Here is a 12,519-nt window from a genome sequence, read left to right as displayed (position 1 = left end):
AGTGAGGCTGTAGGTGTCCAGCTGCAGTTGTCAGTAATATACTTTTGGTCTGTCGGCATTTGTATTTTTTTGTTAGTTTTGCGGAGCCTTTGTCATATGATTTTTTTAATCAAGTACAATAAGCAGTCAGTCTTCAACTCACACCCTTTATTTGCAGCCAGGGATCTCGTCATTAAAAGGATAATTTTCTTGACACAGAAAAATGAAAAAACTGAAGTGGCAAAAATAAACATTTGACACTGTAGCTTAACTGTGTCTCTGCACAGCTGAATATTACCGGTCACGACAGCAGACTCAGTTTAACATTTTATTAACCAATACATAAGGCAAAGTTACGATCATCAGCTGATTCATCAGCTCTATTTTCTACAAAGGAATGGTCAAACAATGGATAAAACTTGAAAAATGGTTTCCCCATTGTAAATATTGTACCTGAATTATATTAGCACATGATTGATGTTATTGACCTTAGCAAACCACTTCAATATACGGCCTGAGAACTTGTGGATGTCAAAGGTAACAAATGAGTAACTTTAGTGTCTGGAGGTAGACGGATCTAATATTAGGACCATCGTGTGGGGAATTAATCATAACGATAAGGCTGCACACGATGCTTCATGAAGAGGCTGGTCATCATTTAAAAACTTGTTTCACGCCTCGCTTTTGACGTTTACTGAACTGTCAGTCTTCACTGAGTTAAACAGCAATTCGCTTGGCCAGTGTGGTTCAGAGGTTTAAAAAAAAAATGATGTCCGGACAACATACCAGACACAACACTAGCTCAACTAGAAATGATGTGTAGAAGAGACTGTGCACCTAAAATGTTGATCACACAAGCAGGAGTAGAGATTCCGGTTAATGTCGGGACGCTCAGAGAAAACAGTTTTTAAAATTGTTCCAAACAACAATATGAAAACAGTTTTGTATTTACAAAAGAAAACTTTAATAGGAATAAAAAAACATTGTACATTACAACAATTTTGTAGTTTGTTAAAAAAGAAAAACACTCAACCAATGATCCATTTTTGATATACAAGCTCCTTCAATGGTTCAGCTTACATACACCGACTGATAGCTGTAAAAAGCTTTAATGTACTCATGAGTACAATTTCCTTCTAAAATAAGTTAATTTACCTGGATTTCCTTTATTGCTAGTACTGGGAGTATCAGCACTCCATTTGATTTGATATGTTTACATGCAGATGCATCAACTTGGTCAAAATAAAATATAAAAAAAAGTTCCGTAGCACTTTGAAGCACAGAAAATGAGAAGCACACAGTAACACACGCTGCAAAGAAAACGATGGAAACATGTCTGAGGCTAAAGGGGGTCTCTAGTAGCCGCATCTCATGCCATTAAAATAACCTATCGACACATAGAAGAGTGCTCATAACCGTCAATGCATCTGACACACTAAAGTAGACGGTTCAGGTCAACAATCACACTGGTCGATACAAACTGCAACTTTGGAGCAAATCAAAAGAAAGACTTGAGGAAAATCCCGTGCCGAGAGACGTTTATGAAGACTATACCACGAACGACGACTTCTGTCTGAATTCCCCCTGAAAGCAAAAATATCAAACATCAGAACTCTCAGTCTGAACTAAAAAAAAACACCAAACTAAGTACTATAGCCTGTCCTTGACTAACATCAAGCACCCCTGAATATGATATAAATATCTTGGAACAACAACAACACTCATACTCACATCTTCATCGTCACCACCACTGTACAGTGAGGATGCGGGCTGGTAGACCACGCTGGGCTTTGGTTTGCTGCAGGGAGAATAAAAACATGTTGACCGAGTCACAGAGAGAGCAGACCAGTCAGACCTGCATTTCACTGAGGGAATAGTGTGAAGTCAGTCTATAGATTATCTGCTAAAGTCTAGAAAGCATTAAAAAAAGAAAGAAAATCTTCTCACCTTTCAATCTTCTCTGTAAAAGTGAGAAAGGAAAACAACGTCAGAGGGATAAAGTAACTGGTACATATTAATAATATGCAACAGACGTGCAAAAGTGATTTGACTCATGTTGTGGTTGTTTCAGCTTGTGGCCAGTAGTATAAAGACGTTGCCTCGTAGCGAGTTTACCACCAAAATGTTGCTTTTTCAATAAACTGGTTGCCGACCATGTGGGGGACTTGACAACCTTCTCGGTCTCGGGTAATGTCAACTATTAATATCAGAATATTGATGATCACATGTAAATGATTTTAATATAATGTAGAAAACTCACTGGGCAGATATCCTTTCTTGCGGGCATACCAAATGCCAAATACCAGCAGGGCCACTAGCAGCAGAGCCACGATTACCCCAGCAACAATTCCTCCAACGTTGAGGTCACCTTAAAGGAAACGTCACAATTCCAGGTTCATCAGCTGAATTACAGTCGAGCAGTCAGGGTGTGGCAAAAACGGAAGAATCAAACTCGAAAACTGATCAAATGAAAACAAAAGTCGTATCCTAATGAAGAGCATTACAGTTTCTATTGGCTCCTTCGATGCTGCCAAACCCGTTTACTAGCCTTCAGGTGTCGGCACGCAGCGGCTGAAACTGGTTTAGTCGACTGCCTCTTGCATTTGAAGCTCAGGCTGAAGCATGTTTTGAAAGAGAAGAGTACTTACGGACTTCCATCTTCGAGGCTTTAGAGCGCTGAGGAGGACCAGCCTCGTTGAACGCCTCACAGAAGTACTGACCCGAGTCCATCTTGATTGTAGAGGTAAACTCCTGAAGAGACAGACAGGGTATATATATATATATATATTTAATTACAATATATATTTAATACTTCTTCCAGCATTTATGTTGTTGGGGATATGAATGCAGATATCTCAGACACAAGCTCAGTATTTGCCAAGCACATGGCTCAGTTTTGTAAAGACAATTATTTTATATTATCAAGCAAAGTGCTTTTGCCTACAGATAGCTACACATACATTAGTGAGGCCTGGCACACTACATCATGGCTGGACCATTGTATTCGTACAGCTGATGCTCATGCTTCATTGGGATGTATGGGCATTCTTTATGGAGCAGCAACAACTGATCATATACCTTTTGCTATGTCGATAAATGTTGAACATCTGCCGGCGCTATCTAGAAATGGAAATAGTGTCAACACAGAAAAACTTGACTGGTCAACTCTCACTGAAGAGGACGTCTTAGTGTATTCTGCTCGTACAGACCAGTCCTTCAGTCATATTCATCTAGCTAGAGATGCAGCTATGTGTACTGACGTTAACTGTAAGGATGTGGTGCATAGGAGAGATCTCTGCTTCATGTACAATGATATAGGAAGTGCTCTGTATAAAGACAGCAAGCCCTACTACAAGCATCATAATAAGAACCATAACATCAAACCTGGCTGGAACGAGTATGTAGCCGAGTATCGTGCTGAAGCCTGTGAAGCCTTCAAATCATGGGCTCTAGCTGGTAGACCCAGACAAGGACCAGAGCTTGAGTACATGTAGCTCACCAATGCAAGATATAAGTATGCCATTCTCTTCATTTGCAAGAATGATCAAGCCATGAGGGCTGACTCCATGGCCAAGAAGCTGCTAAGCAACAACGTAGTTGATTTTTGGAAAGAAGTGAGAGCTCTTAACTGTAAAACATCTTTACCATGCACTATAGATGGAATTTCAGGAACAGACAACACTGCTGAGTTATGGCGACAGCATTATAGTAAGTTATTTAACTGCATCAAAAGTGATTTGTACAGCGTGGACAGTTCTGAGAGTAATGAGTGAATGGTAATTACATCATATGAGGTGCACCAAGCTATCAACAAACTGTCTGAAGGCAAAGCAAGTGGTTTAGACCATATTACTGCTGAACACCTTCAATATGCTAGTCCGAGGTTAGCTCCTCTCCTCGCTATTTGTTTTACTGGCTTCATGATTCACGGCTTGTTACCAGACTCAATGCTGTCTGTTCTCTTAGTGCCAGTCATTAAAAACAAAGCTGGTAAAGTATGTAGCCTAGAGAATTACAGGCCCATTGCTTTGGCCAGCGTCCTGTCAAAAGTCCTAGAAAGAATTCTGCTGGACAGAATACAGGACTTCATCAACTCCACAGATAACCAGTTGGGCTTCAAAGCCAAACATGGCACTGACTTGTGTATATATGCCTTAAAGGAAACTGTAAACAAATACAGAGGTCAAAACTCATCACTTCTTATGTGTTTTATTGATGCCTCCAAAGCTTTTGATCGTGTTAATCATAGTAAATTATTTTTTAAACTGAGCCAAAGAGGTGTCCCCACATACACAGTGAGAATTCTGGCTTACTGGTATGCGCACCAGAGTATGAGAGTAAAATGGGGTAAAAGTGTGTCAGCCCCATTTGGGGTTAGCAATGGTGTCAGACAAGGGGGAATTTTGTCCCCAATTCTGTTTAATCTGTATATTGATGATCTGTCCAAGCAACTGAAAGCCTGTAATACTGGGTGCATGATTGGAAATACTCTGGTTAATCACATCATGTATGCAGATGATCTGGTGATCTTTAGTCCTTCTAGCGCTGGTCTTCAGCAGCTCCTCACTATATGTACTGTGTATGGTGTGGAACATGACATCAAATACAACACCAGTAAGAGTGCTATCCTGTAGATCTGTAGAACTAAAGAGGACAAATGTCTAAACTTCCCTGACTTCAAACTGTCTGACAATAATCTTGGTATCTGTAGTGAAGTAAAATATCTTGGTCATTTTTTAACAGAACACATGTCTGATGATAACGACATTTCCAGGCAATGTCGTATGATGTATGCACAAGCAAACAGTCTCTCACGCTAGTTTGGTCTGTGTACAGATGGAGTGAAGATGTCTCTGTTCAGAGCATATTGTACTCCACTCTACACTGCACACTTGTGGTCAAACTACAGAACAAAGAGCTTACAGAGACTTCAAGTAGCGTACAATGACGCCATGAGAATACTTTTAAAGAGGCCGAGATGGAGTAGTGCCAGTGAAATGTTTGTGGCTGCACGAGTCAACACTTTCCAAACTGTTTTAAGAAATCTCATGTACAAATTCATCTGTCGACTGAATGACTCTGTAAATGGGATCATACTTGTTTTAACCAACATAAGGTTCAGCACCACACGCTACCAGTCCCAGCTGTGGTGACATTGGTACAGCTGTCTCTTTGTAAGGCATTGCTAGGCCTATGTACTTTTATTGTTTGTTTCTGTCTTTTTATGTATCTATCTGTATGGACCCCGAGTCTGAAATAAAGTCTATCTGTCTATTTCATTTTAAAGACCATGGGGAGAGCAACTGTCACAGCAGAGATGGTGCAAAGTAATAGGTTGTAGCTGACCAGGTTGCCGTTATCCGTGTTTAGCTTGTAGGTTGCATTTTTGAAGGCAGCCATCTTGCTGGGATCAGAGGGCAGGAGGACGCCATCTTTGAACCAGTTGTATTTGGACGGAGGCGAGCCGACGCTGTCGTGGCAGGTAAGCATGGCCGTCCTGCCCGTCGTCACCGAGGTGGGGACCCGTGATAGCGGCACAGCCGGAGGCACTGTGGGACATGACATTGAGTTTTCAACGGGTGTCTACATGTGCAGTAATACACAAACCTCCATAACAGTACACAAACGTATATTTTATGGCAGGACCACGAGTCTGGGATCCTTACCCAGAACAGTCAACGTCACCCTGACCTCCCCGAACTGGCTAGTACTGCTGCTGCTGGACACCTCGCAGTCGTACACTCCGTTGTCCTCACGGGTCACTTTGGAGAATCTCAGATTACTACCGTACATCGTCACCCGTTTGGAATATGGCGCTGTGGAGGAGCGTTCAAAATATTAAAAATATGTACGCATGGGCAGTGCCTCCATGGATACTGTGTTGACAGGGAAGTAATCCAGGCGATAGAGACTTTCTTCTTCTTCTTCTTCTACACCTCAGGAGTTACGGGCAAAAAGACTAAAAGGCTTTATAAAAAGGTGCCGCTGCTGTTGGTGCTGTGTTACTAACACTGATAAGTTCTGTCTTTATCCAACTTTAAACCAAAGGTTGTTACAATCTTTTAAATTAGTTTTCTGAATATTATTCTAACAGAGACACAGGATACAAATCTAAAACTTCTTTGTGAAAAAAAGAAATAAATACATTCATCAACATGCTACAGAAGGAGGCAAATAACAAGATTGTGCATCTACTTACTTGTTGGTACTCCATTAAAAATCACATACGTCTGTGAGCCTTTCGGGTTCTTATACTTCCACTCGACTCTGGCGTTTGAACCGAAGTCGGCTGAATGCGAGCATGTGAGGTCAGTCCCTGAAATAACATCACATCCAAAGTGAACACACGACTATACTGTGAAGGTTTTCACTTCAATTGTGTAACATGAAAACTATTTTTTTCAAGTATTGTTACAAAAAATAAAATTCTGAATCTATTTTTCCATCTTATATTTGTGCATTTACTGCATGTTTCTTAAAATAACGTCTCACTAAACACTCGTAATCACAAGTATTCTTTACTCCAGTGGGAAGATATCTGAAGGACCCGACAGCACTACTGCTCAGCTATGTGGATGCGTCCCTGCATCAGTATGCAGCACAAACACAGGAAACCCAATCAATGGGGAAAAACATCAAAACATTGGAAATTTACACATCGTAACATTACACAATTTATACGATGTGTTACAAAGACATGCATGCTGTGGGTGCACTAGCTAACTTTGTTTAACTCTGGTGTTTCAAAAAATGATATGAATGTTGCAGGCAAGTTACAATATAGCAGCAGAGCCTATGCAGTCGCCGTAGCTGTGCTGTAGATCCATACTACCTGTTCTCAATTCTCTTCTCCTTTTAAAGCAACACACAGAGAGAATAAAAGGCCGTGAGCAGATTTACTGCACGGCCATAGTCTCCTCTTGAGTGACGAGACAAAGCCAACCTTCCCAGCTTCGCTCTTTCAAACAGAGCTAATGACTTTGGGACACGTAATTACAGCATACAATGGCTTCTCTACATTCAAATCATTTCTGATTTTCAGAACTCACCTTGATTCTCTTCCACCCGCACATCTGCGTTGCTGGTGGTGACTGCAAAGCCACTTACACCTGGACACACACGCAGTACAAAAAAACATGCAATTAGACTTTGGCATCAAATTAAAAGACAAACATTTTATTCATTTCTGACATTTTATAAACTCAACTTGATTGACTTTAGGAAATAATGGGCAGGTGAATGAATATTAAAATAGTGAGCAGCAGCCCTACACAATATAACTGCATTGGTGTTCATTAGGGTAGAAAGACCCAGCACTGCATTACCAATAACTGAAAGGGTGCTCTCACAGTTCAGACGCCAACCGCATGACATCACGGTAAAGATCACACCCGCCTGTCAAACACTCGGAGCATGCTCACAAGCAGTCAGGGCGTGGAGGAAAATAAAACGGTCTCATTCCTGTCCGCTGAGCCAGAAAACTTCCGGTGAAACTGTCAACGGTCGGCCTGAAACTGGGTCTTTTCAGTGACTGCAGTAGTGCTACAACAGAGACACGACGACTACATTATTAATACTTAGTCACATAATATATACATTATTGCAACACTTCGCTTTACACCGCACTGCCATTATTGTAAGTGTTGGGAGTTTCACCTTTTGACTACTACTGCATTGTTGTCTGACAAGCGTTAACTACAGGGAACAGCAGCAGGAGCCAGTTAATCATCTACTGTGTGCAAAGTCACACATTTACTACAAGAGGAACATATCAAAAATAGTTTAAATGAATACGAGCATCCACAGCATGCGTACTTTCTGATAACTGGTTTTATTGTGGCTACTTAAACGGCGTTCAGGCGTCCTTGACACCCTGCAGACGTTTCTCACAGGCCGTCCCAGCTGAGAGGCCACACAGTCACAGTTTTGGTTCGGAGATAAGCCTCCAGTGTGAAATGAAACCAGAGCACTCCGGGACTTCTTTGTTTGCATACTTTGCGAGTTTCAGGGTTGGGGGGGGGAAGAAACCCAATTACAAGCACGGAAGTGAATTCTTCTGCTCACTGCAACAATCTTACAGCCTTCAGGTCCATTTCATACAGTAGAATGTGTGCTGCAGATGCACTGATGGAAGGAATACTTAATCCATACACACTGGGCCTGTTAACTAGTCAAAGAGTCCTATGATGTCAGTCACTTGTGCAAAAATGCTTGTTATTAAAACGTGTTTTGAGCTAGCAAACGTGAACTTATGATACTGTAGATTCCATGATGTTCATGAAAACCAACACTCATCAAGATTGTGAATGTAATGCTGCAAGTTGATAGCTACAACACAGTTTTGTTGTAAAGAATTTGTGTGTAATATTTAAAAAGTACATTGTTATCAATAACCAGGACCTGATTTAGAGGCTACTCACTGGAAACAATGGTCCATCCACCCACAAAGAAAAATAATGCAAATACCATGATCATGTGATGAGTGGCAGCTTGATATGTGAACACAGAAAATATCGCACAAATTCAGAGAGAGCATGAGTTTAACTGAGACACAAATGTATGGAGCTACTGCCCCAATAAGTGAGTGGGACGCTAAAACACACACACCGACAGTACTGTATGATTCCTAATAGGATGCAGTGGAAATCCACTCTTCGGGGCCTTCAGTGAGCTCATCATTGATCCAACAGTGGCCCTGTCTACCTGTATGTGTGTAAGGCCATCAATTACAGGAATGTTGAAGCACATGTATTTGTAGAGCACTCCTCCTAAATGTACGATGAACTTACACGATGACTACACAGGAGGAACTAACGTCACTACATCTCGTCTTTTCACAGCGTCCCCATTTGAGTGAGTTCAGGACAGAAGCAGGCCTACAGTTTCTGCTCTATCGCTGTCATTGTATTTTAAAGAGGCATTATACAAAACAATTTAAAAAAAGGAAAGTGTAGGCTTCAAAAGAGAACCCATTACATGCTCACTAAACTCAACTTCACCGTGTCATCCTGAGCCGGGGGGGAACAGGCCAACATTTGGTTTGCAGGACCAGGCCCGAGATTAAACAACAACAAAGCTCCCAACATTTCGTGTGACGTTCAGGGACACAATATCTACTACTACTGCTGCTGTTGTCGTTTAGTTAAACTGTAGAAAAATAATTACTTTTAAGCGTTGACTTTCTTCAAACTTAAGGAAATGTATCGCCCCAAATCAACTCACCTGTCGCTGCGGTAAAGAACAAAGCCACCGAAACCAACCAGCTGACAAGCATGTTGACCAGTTTGGTGCTTTTTTTTTCCTGCTACACGACGACGTCCCTTCTTAACTTTACTCCTGTAAAAAGGGGCACAGAAATTCCCGAAAGGTCTTCCTTGCGTCGAAGAAACAACCGAGTGATTGTAGTTCCCAAATATGAGTTCACCGTGTCGACGTTTCTTGTCCGCGCTCACCTGAAGGAGTCCGCCCAGGTGACAACGAGCTCGGTGACTTCCGGTAACAGGATCCTCTCAGGTGCCTTCGTGACGACAGAGTGGAAAGACAGGTTTGAGAGCACACGAGACCAGAGCTAGAAAGCGCATTCACATGGAGAGAAAACGGTGGCAGTCCGGTCGTTTATGAGCCAGATCATATTTACACAGACACGGAACTGGTTGGGTTCAGGTCTTTGAACCCTCCACCATCTGTGACACACAGATTGAACATGTTCGTGTGTTAAATCTCCTTCAGTTCTTGTCTTTGGCCTCGGAAAAATATGTTTTCTATCGTGTGCACACGCCACACAATGTGGCACACTGAGATCACAGCAGACGTTAAACTGGCGTGTTGCAAGAAGAGATTAAAATTATGTTTAAAAAAATCCAAATATCAACTCAGTCATACTGTTGGAAACCAAAACAATAAGTCAATATGTCATAACTATTGCTGTGAGCTGTGCATTTTATGTTTATTAATCAGTGACAACTAATTCTGTGACATTAATGGCAATGAGACTATTATTTGACTCTCATTGTTATTACTAACCATTATTAGGTTAAATTACCATACAGTGTGTATGTTTATTTGGAGATATAGGACCTATATGTTAAGTTTTTAAGTTAAAATATATTATCACGCTCCATCTTTTGACTCTGTAAGTGTAGATTGCACCATGTGGACAAAATGGGACAGACACATTTTGCATGCTTTTTTAAAAAAGTTCTGGGACTGCTTTTCATTTCCCCCCCCCCCCCCCCCCCCCCCCCCCTAATTTCCAGTTCAGCGAAATCTTAACACGACAATGCCCTTAAAGGGAAATCTACTCAGAAAAGTTTCTCTGAGTTTGTTGAGGATCTTGGCTGGCCTGCACAGAGCCCTCAACCCCGGCCAACATATTTGGGATAAACTGGAACATCCAACCGTGAGGCCTTATCAGGATTTTGTAAAAACACAGACGCATTCTTTCAGCCTGCATGTGTGTGCAGTTAAATAGATTTCTTCCTGCTCGGACACAACACTCTGCTTTGCATATTTTTGAACTTTGGTATGTCCTCATGACTGTTACCCCTGCAATCATTTACTTCTTTTCTTGACACTTTCAAGTCCAATCCAACCCGACTCAGTGCTGCCCTCTACAGGATACCACCTGCAGCTTCAGCATAACGCACACACTTACTGTGGACATGCATGATGGAGCTCAAACACATTTAATTGGTTGGTTAGTTCCTTTTAATGAGCATTATTCTTCTTTGATGCCATTCATTTTAAATTCAGTTTATTGTCATGATACAGTACATAGTACAGCAGTGCCTCTTAGTGCAATTAAATGATTGTGCTTTGGCTACACACCACCTATTCAACTATGATACACACATACAAGTAAAAATCCTTTACATTATCAGAGAAAACATTGCACCATACAAAGCATATTCAGTGTCCATGTATAAATATAACCATGTGGATCTGACTAAACGTATAGCGCTCAGAAACTCACTGTATATGTGTGACAACAAGCCTCGGCTGAACATGGATCATGGGTTTCAGGCACAAGTGAAAGGCAAAGTAAAAACTGAGTTTGTGTTTTGGTTTTTTCTTTGTCGCAATGACTTTATACATCCTCTCCTCAGAATAGAATATAATGGAGACTTTATTGCTCATGCATTCATAAGTAGCAAGTGAAAAACAGTTTAAAAGTTTTTGTTTCTCTGCTTGTCATGAGATCAAACCCTGCCAAGGCCATCTGTGTTGCCCTGACCAGTTCTTATCGACTAACACGACGCAATCTTCCACTTGTGGGCCCGCGTGGCACAGGGTGGCCTCTGTCTGCCCTCCTCGTTTGGCAGCCAAGAAGAAGACACAGGGGACAGATTTCAGTCAGGCCAAATAGATTGCTTACATTAAAGAGTGACGATACTCAGCAATAACGTCACATGGCGGAGCGCAACATCGCATCACTTTTGAGCTGGGAAAATTGTAATTGCTCGATGGTGAAGCGGCTCGCTTTAAAGTCTCTCTCATTATTTGCTGCCGCATAGATAATCCCCCCCCCTTTCTTGTTATTAAGACTGAATATCTTTCATTAGATTGAATAAAATCCCCAAAAACGACTGAATGTAAATATCAAATATTACAGAATATAGACTTTTAGCTGAAGACTAAGTCACATTCATGCTTTTACTCGTCGCCCTGTTAAACGTGTCTGTCAGAAATCCACAACAGATTTCTAATGCATTTCAATAACTGTTTATATGTGGGAGTACTGTAGAGTATAAAGTGTATGCAGCAGTACGTGTGCTTAGTATTGAGTGCATGATGCAGAGTTAGCAGGCCTGTGACATACCAAATGTACATATCGTATTCATTTCAACTCATTGCACTTTGTGCATTCACACAACTTCCGGAGCGTCTAACAGCCGTCGCCAGACGACTGCGTGGTGCTCAGCGTTAACGTGTGCAGCAGTTTTGGCGCCTCGTTCACAGCCAGTGAAATTCCAGCAGCATGGGAAGTGTCATCAAGGTCAGCAGTAGGCCACTGCAGCTTTGCAATAGGACACTCCACCCTGAGCATGGGAGGAGGAGCTCTGCAATCAGAAAAAAAGAATAATGCAGGTTCAGGAAGGAGGAAGTATTTAGTTTGGCAGTCACTCAAATGACTTCTTTTTGTCAAAAAACAACAAAAAACCCAGGATGTGCACAGCTGTGGTAAACAATGTCCATCGAGCACAAGCAGCTTACTTTTCTCAACCACTGAGGTTTTGGACGCCGTGGCTGAGTCGGCAAGTTTGATGTTGCAGGTGAAGTTGGACTTGCCATTGGGCAAGTTTTTGAACAGCAGGCGACAGATGTTGCCGGGGAAGATGCGGACTCTGGCGCGCTTCTTGAAGGGGGCGTGCTGCTCCTCGTCCGGGTCGGTGGTGTCAAAGAGTCTCTCACCGTTTGTATACTTGCAAAACGGTTCCGGTGACTCAGCAGGTACCGCGTATTTGCAATCCATCCTGAGGAGGTGCTCATCTATTGAGCAGTAGTTCAACTGAATCACCTTCTGGGCTGACGCAAAGCCTA

At 41.8% G+C, this 12,519-nt stretch overlaps 1 protein-coding gene across 1 annotated transcript; it reads right to left on the bottom strand.

Moving 5' to 3' along the window:
• Positions 1–499: 499 nt before the first annotated feature.
• On the bottom strand, positions 500–9,432 carry f11r.1 (F11 receptor, tandem duplicate 1). Its single transcript, XM_079284088.1, has 10 exons — positions 9,202–9,432; positions 7,029–7,088; positions 6,179–6,295; positions 5,646–5,795; positions 5,326–5,528; positions 2,628–2,730; positions 2,240–2,347; positions 1,927–1,939; positions 1,711–1,777; positions 500–1,563 (listed from the first exon to the last, which is right to left on the bottom strand). The coding sequence occupies exons 1-10, from the start codon at positions 9,251–9,253 to the stop codon at positions 1,528–1,530; spliced, it is 909 nt and encodes a 302-aa protein (XP_079140214.1). The 5' UTR covers positions 9,254–9,432; the 3' UTR covers positions 500–1,527.
• Between the last annotated feature and the right edge of the window lie 3,087 nt (positions 9,433–12,519).

This window comes from Melanostigma gelatinosum, assembly GCF_949748355.1.
Source record: "Melanostigma gelatinosum genome assembly, chromosome: 14".
Lineage (NCBI taxonomy): Eukaryota > Metazoa > Chordata > Actinopteri > Perciformes > Zoarcidae > Melanostigma > Melanostigma gelatinosum.
The sequence above is the reverse complement of the archived record's forward strand: the minus strand, read 5'-3'. Positions and strand labels throughout refer to the sequence as shown.

Coding starts and splice junctions, on each gene's coding strand:
- f11r.1 (XM_079284088.1), bottom strand. CDS start 9,253: ATGCTTGTCAGCTGGTTGGTTTCGGTGGCTTTGTTCTTTACCGCAGCG. Junction 6,296..7,028: donor GCGGGTGGAAGAGAATCAAG/GTGAGTTCTGAA, acceptor ATGTTATTTCAG/GGACTGACCTCACATGCTCG. Junction 1,564..1,710: donor GTGGTGGTGACGATGAAGAT/GTGAGTATGAGT, acceptor TTTTGCTTTCAG/GGGGAATTCAGACAGAAGTC.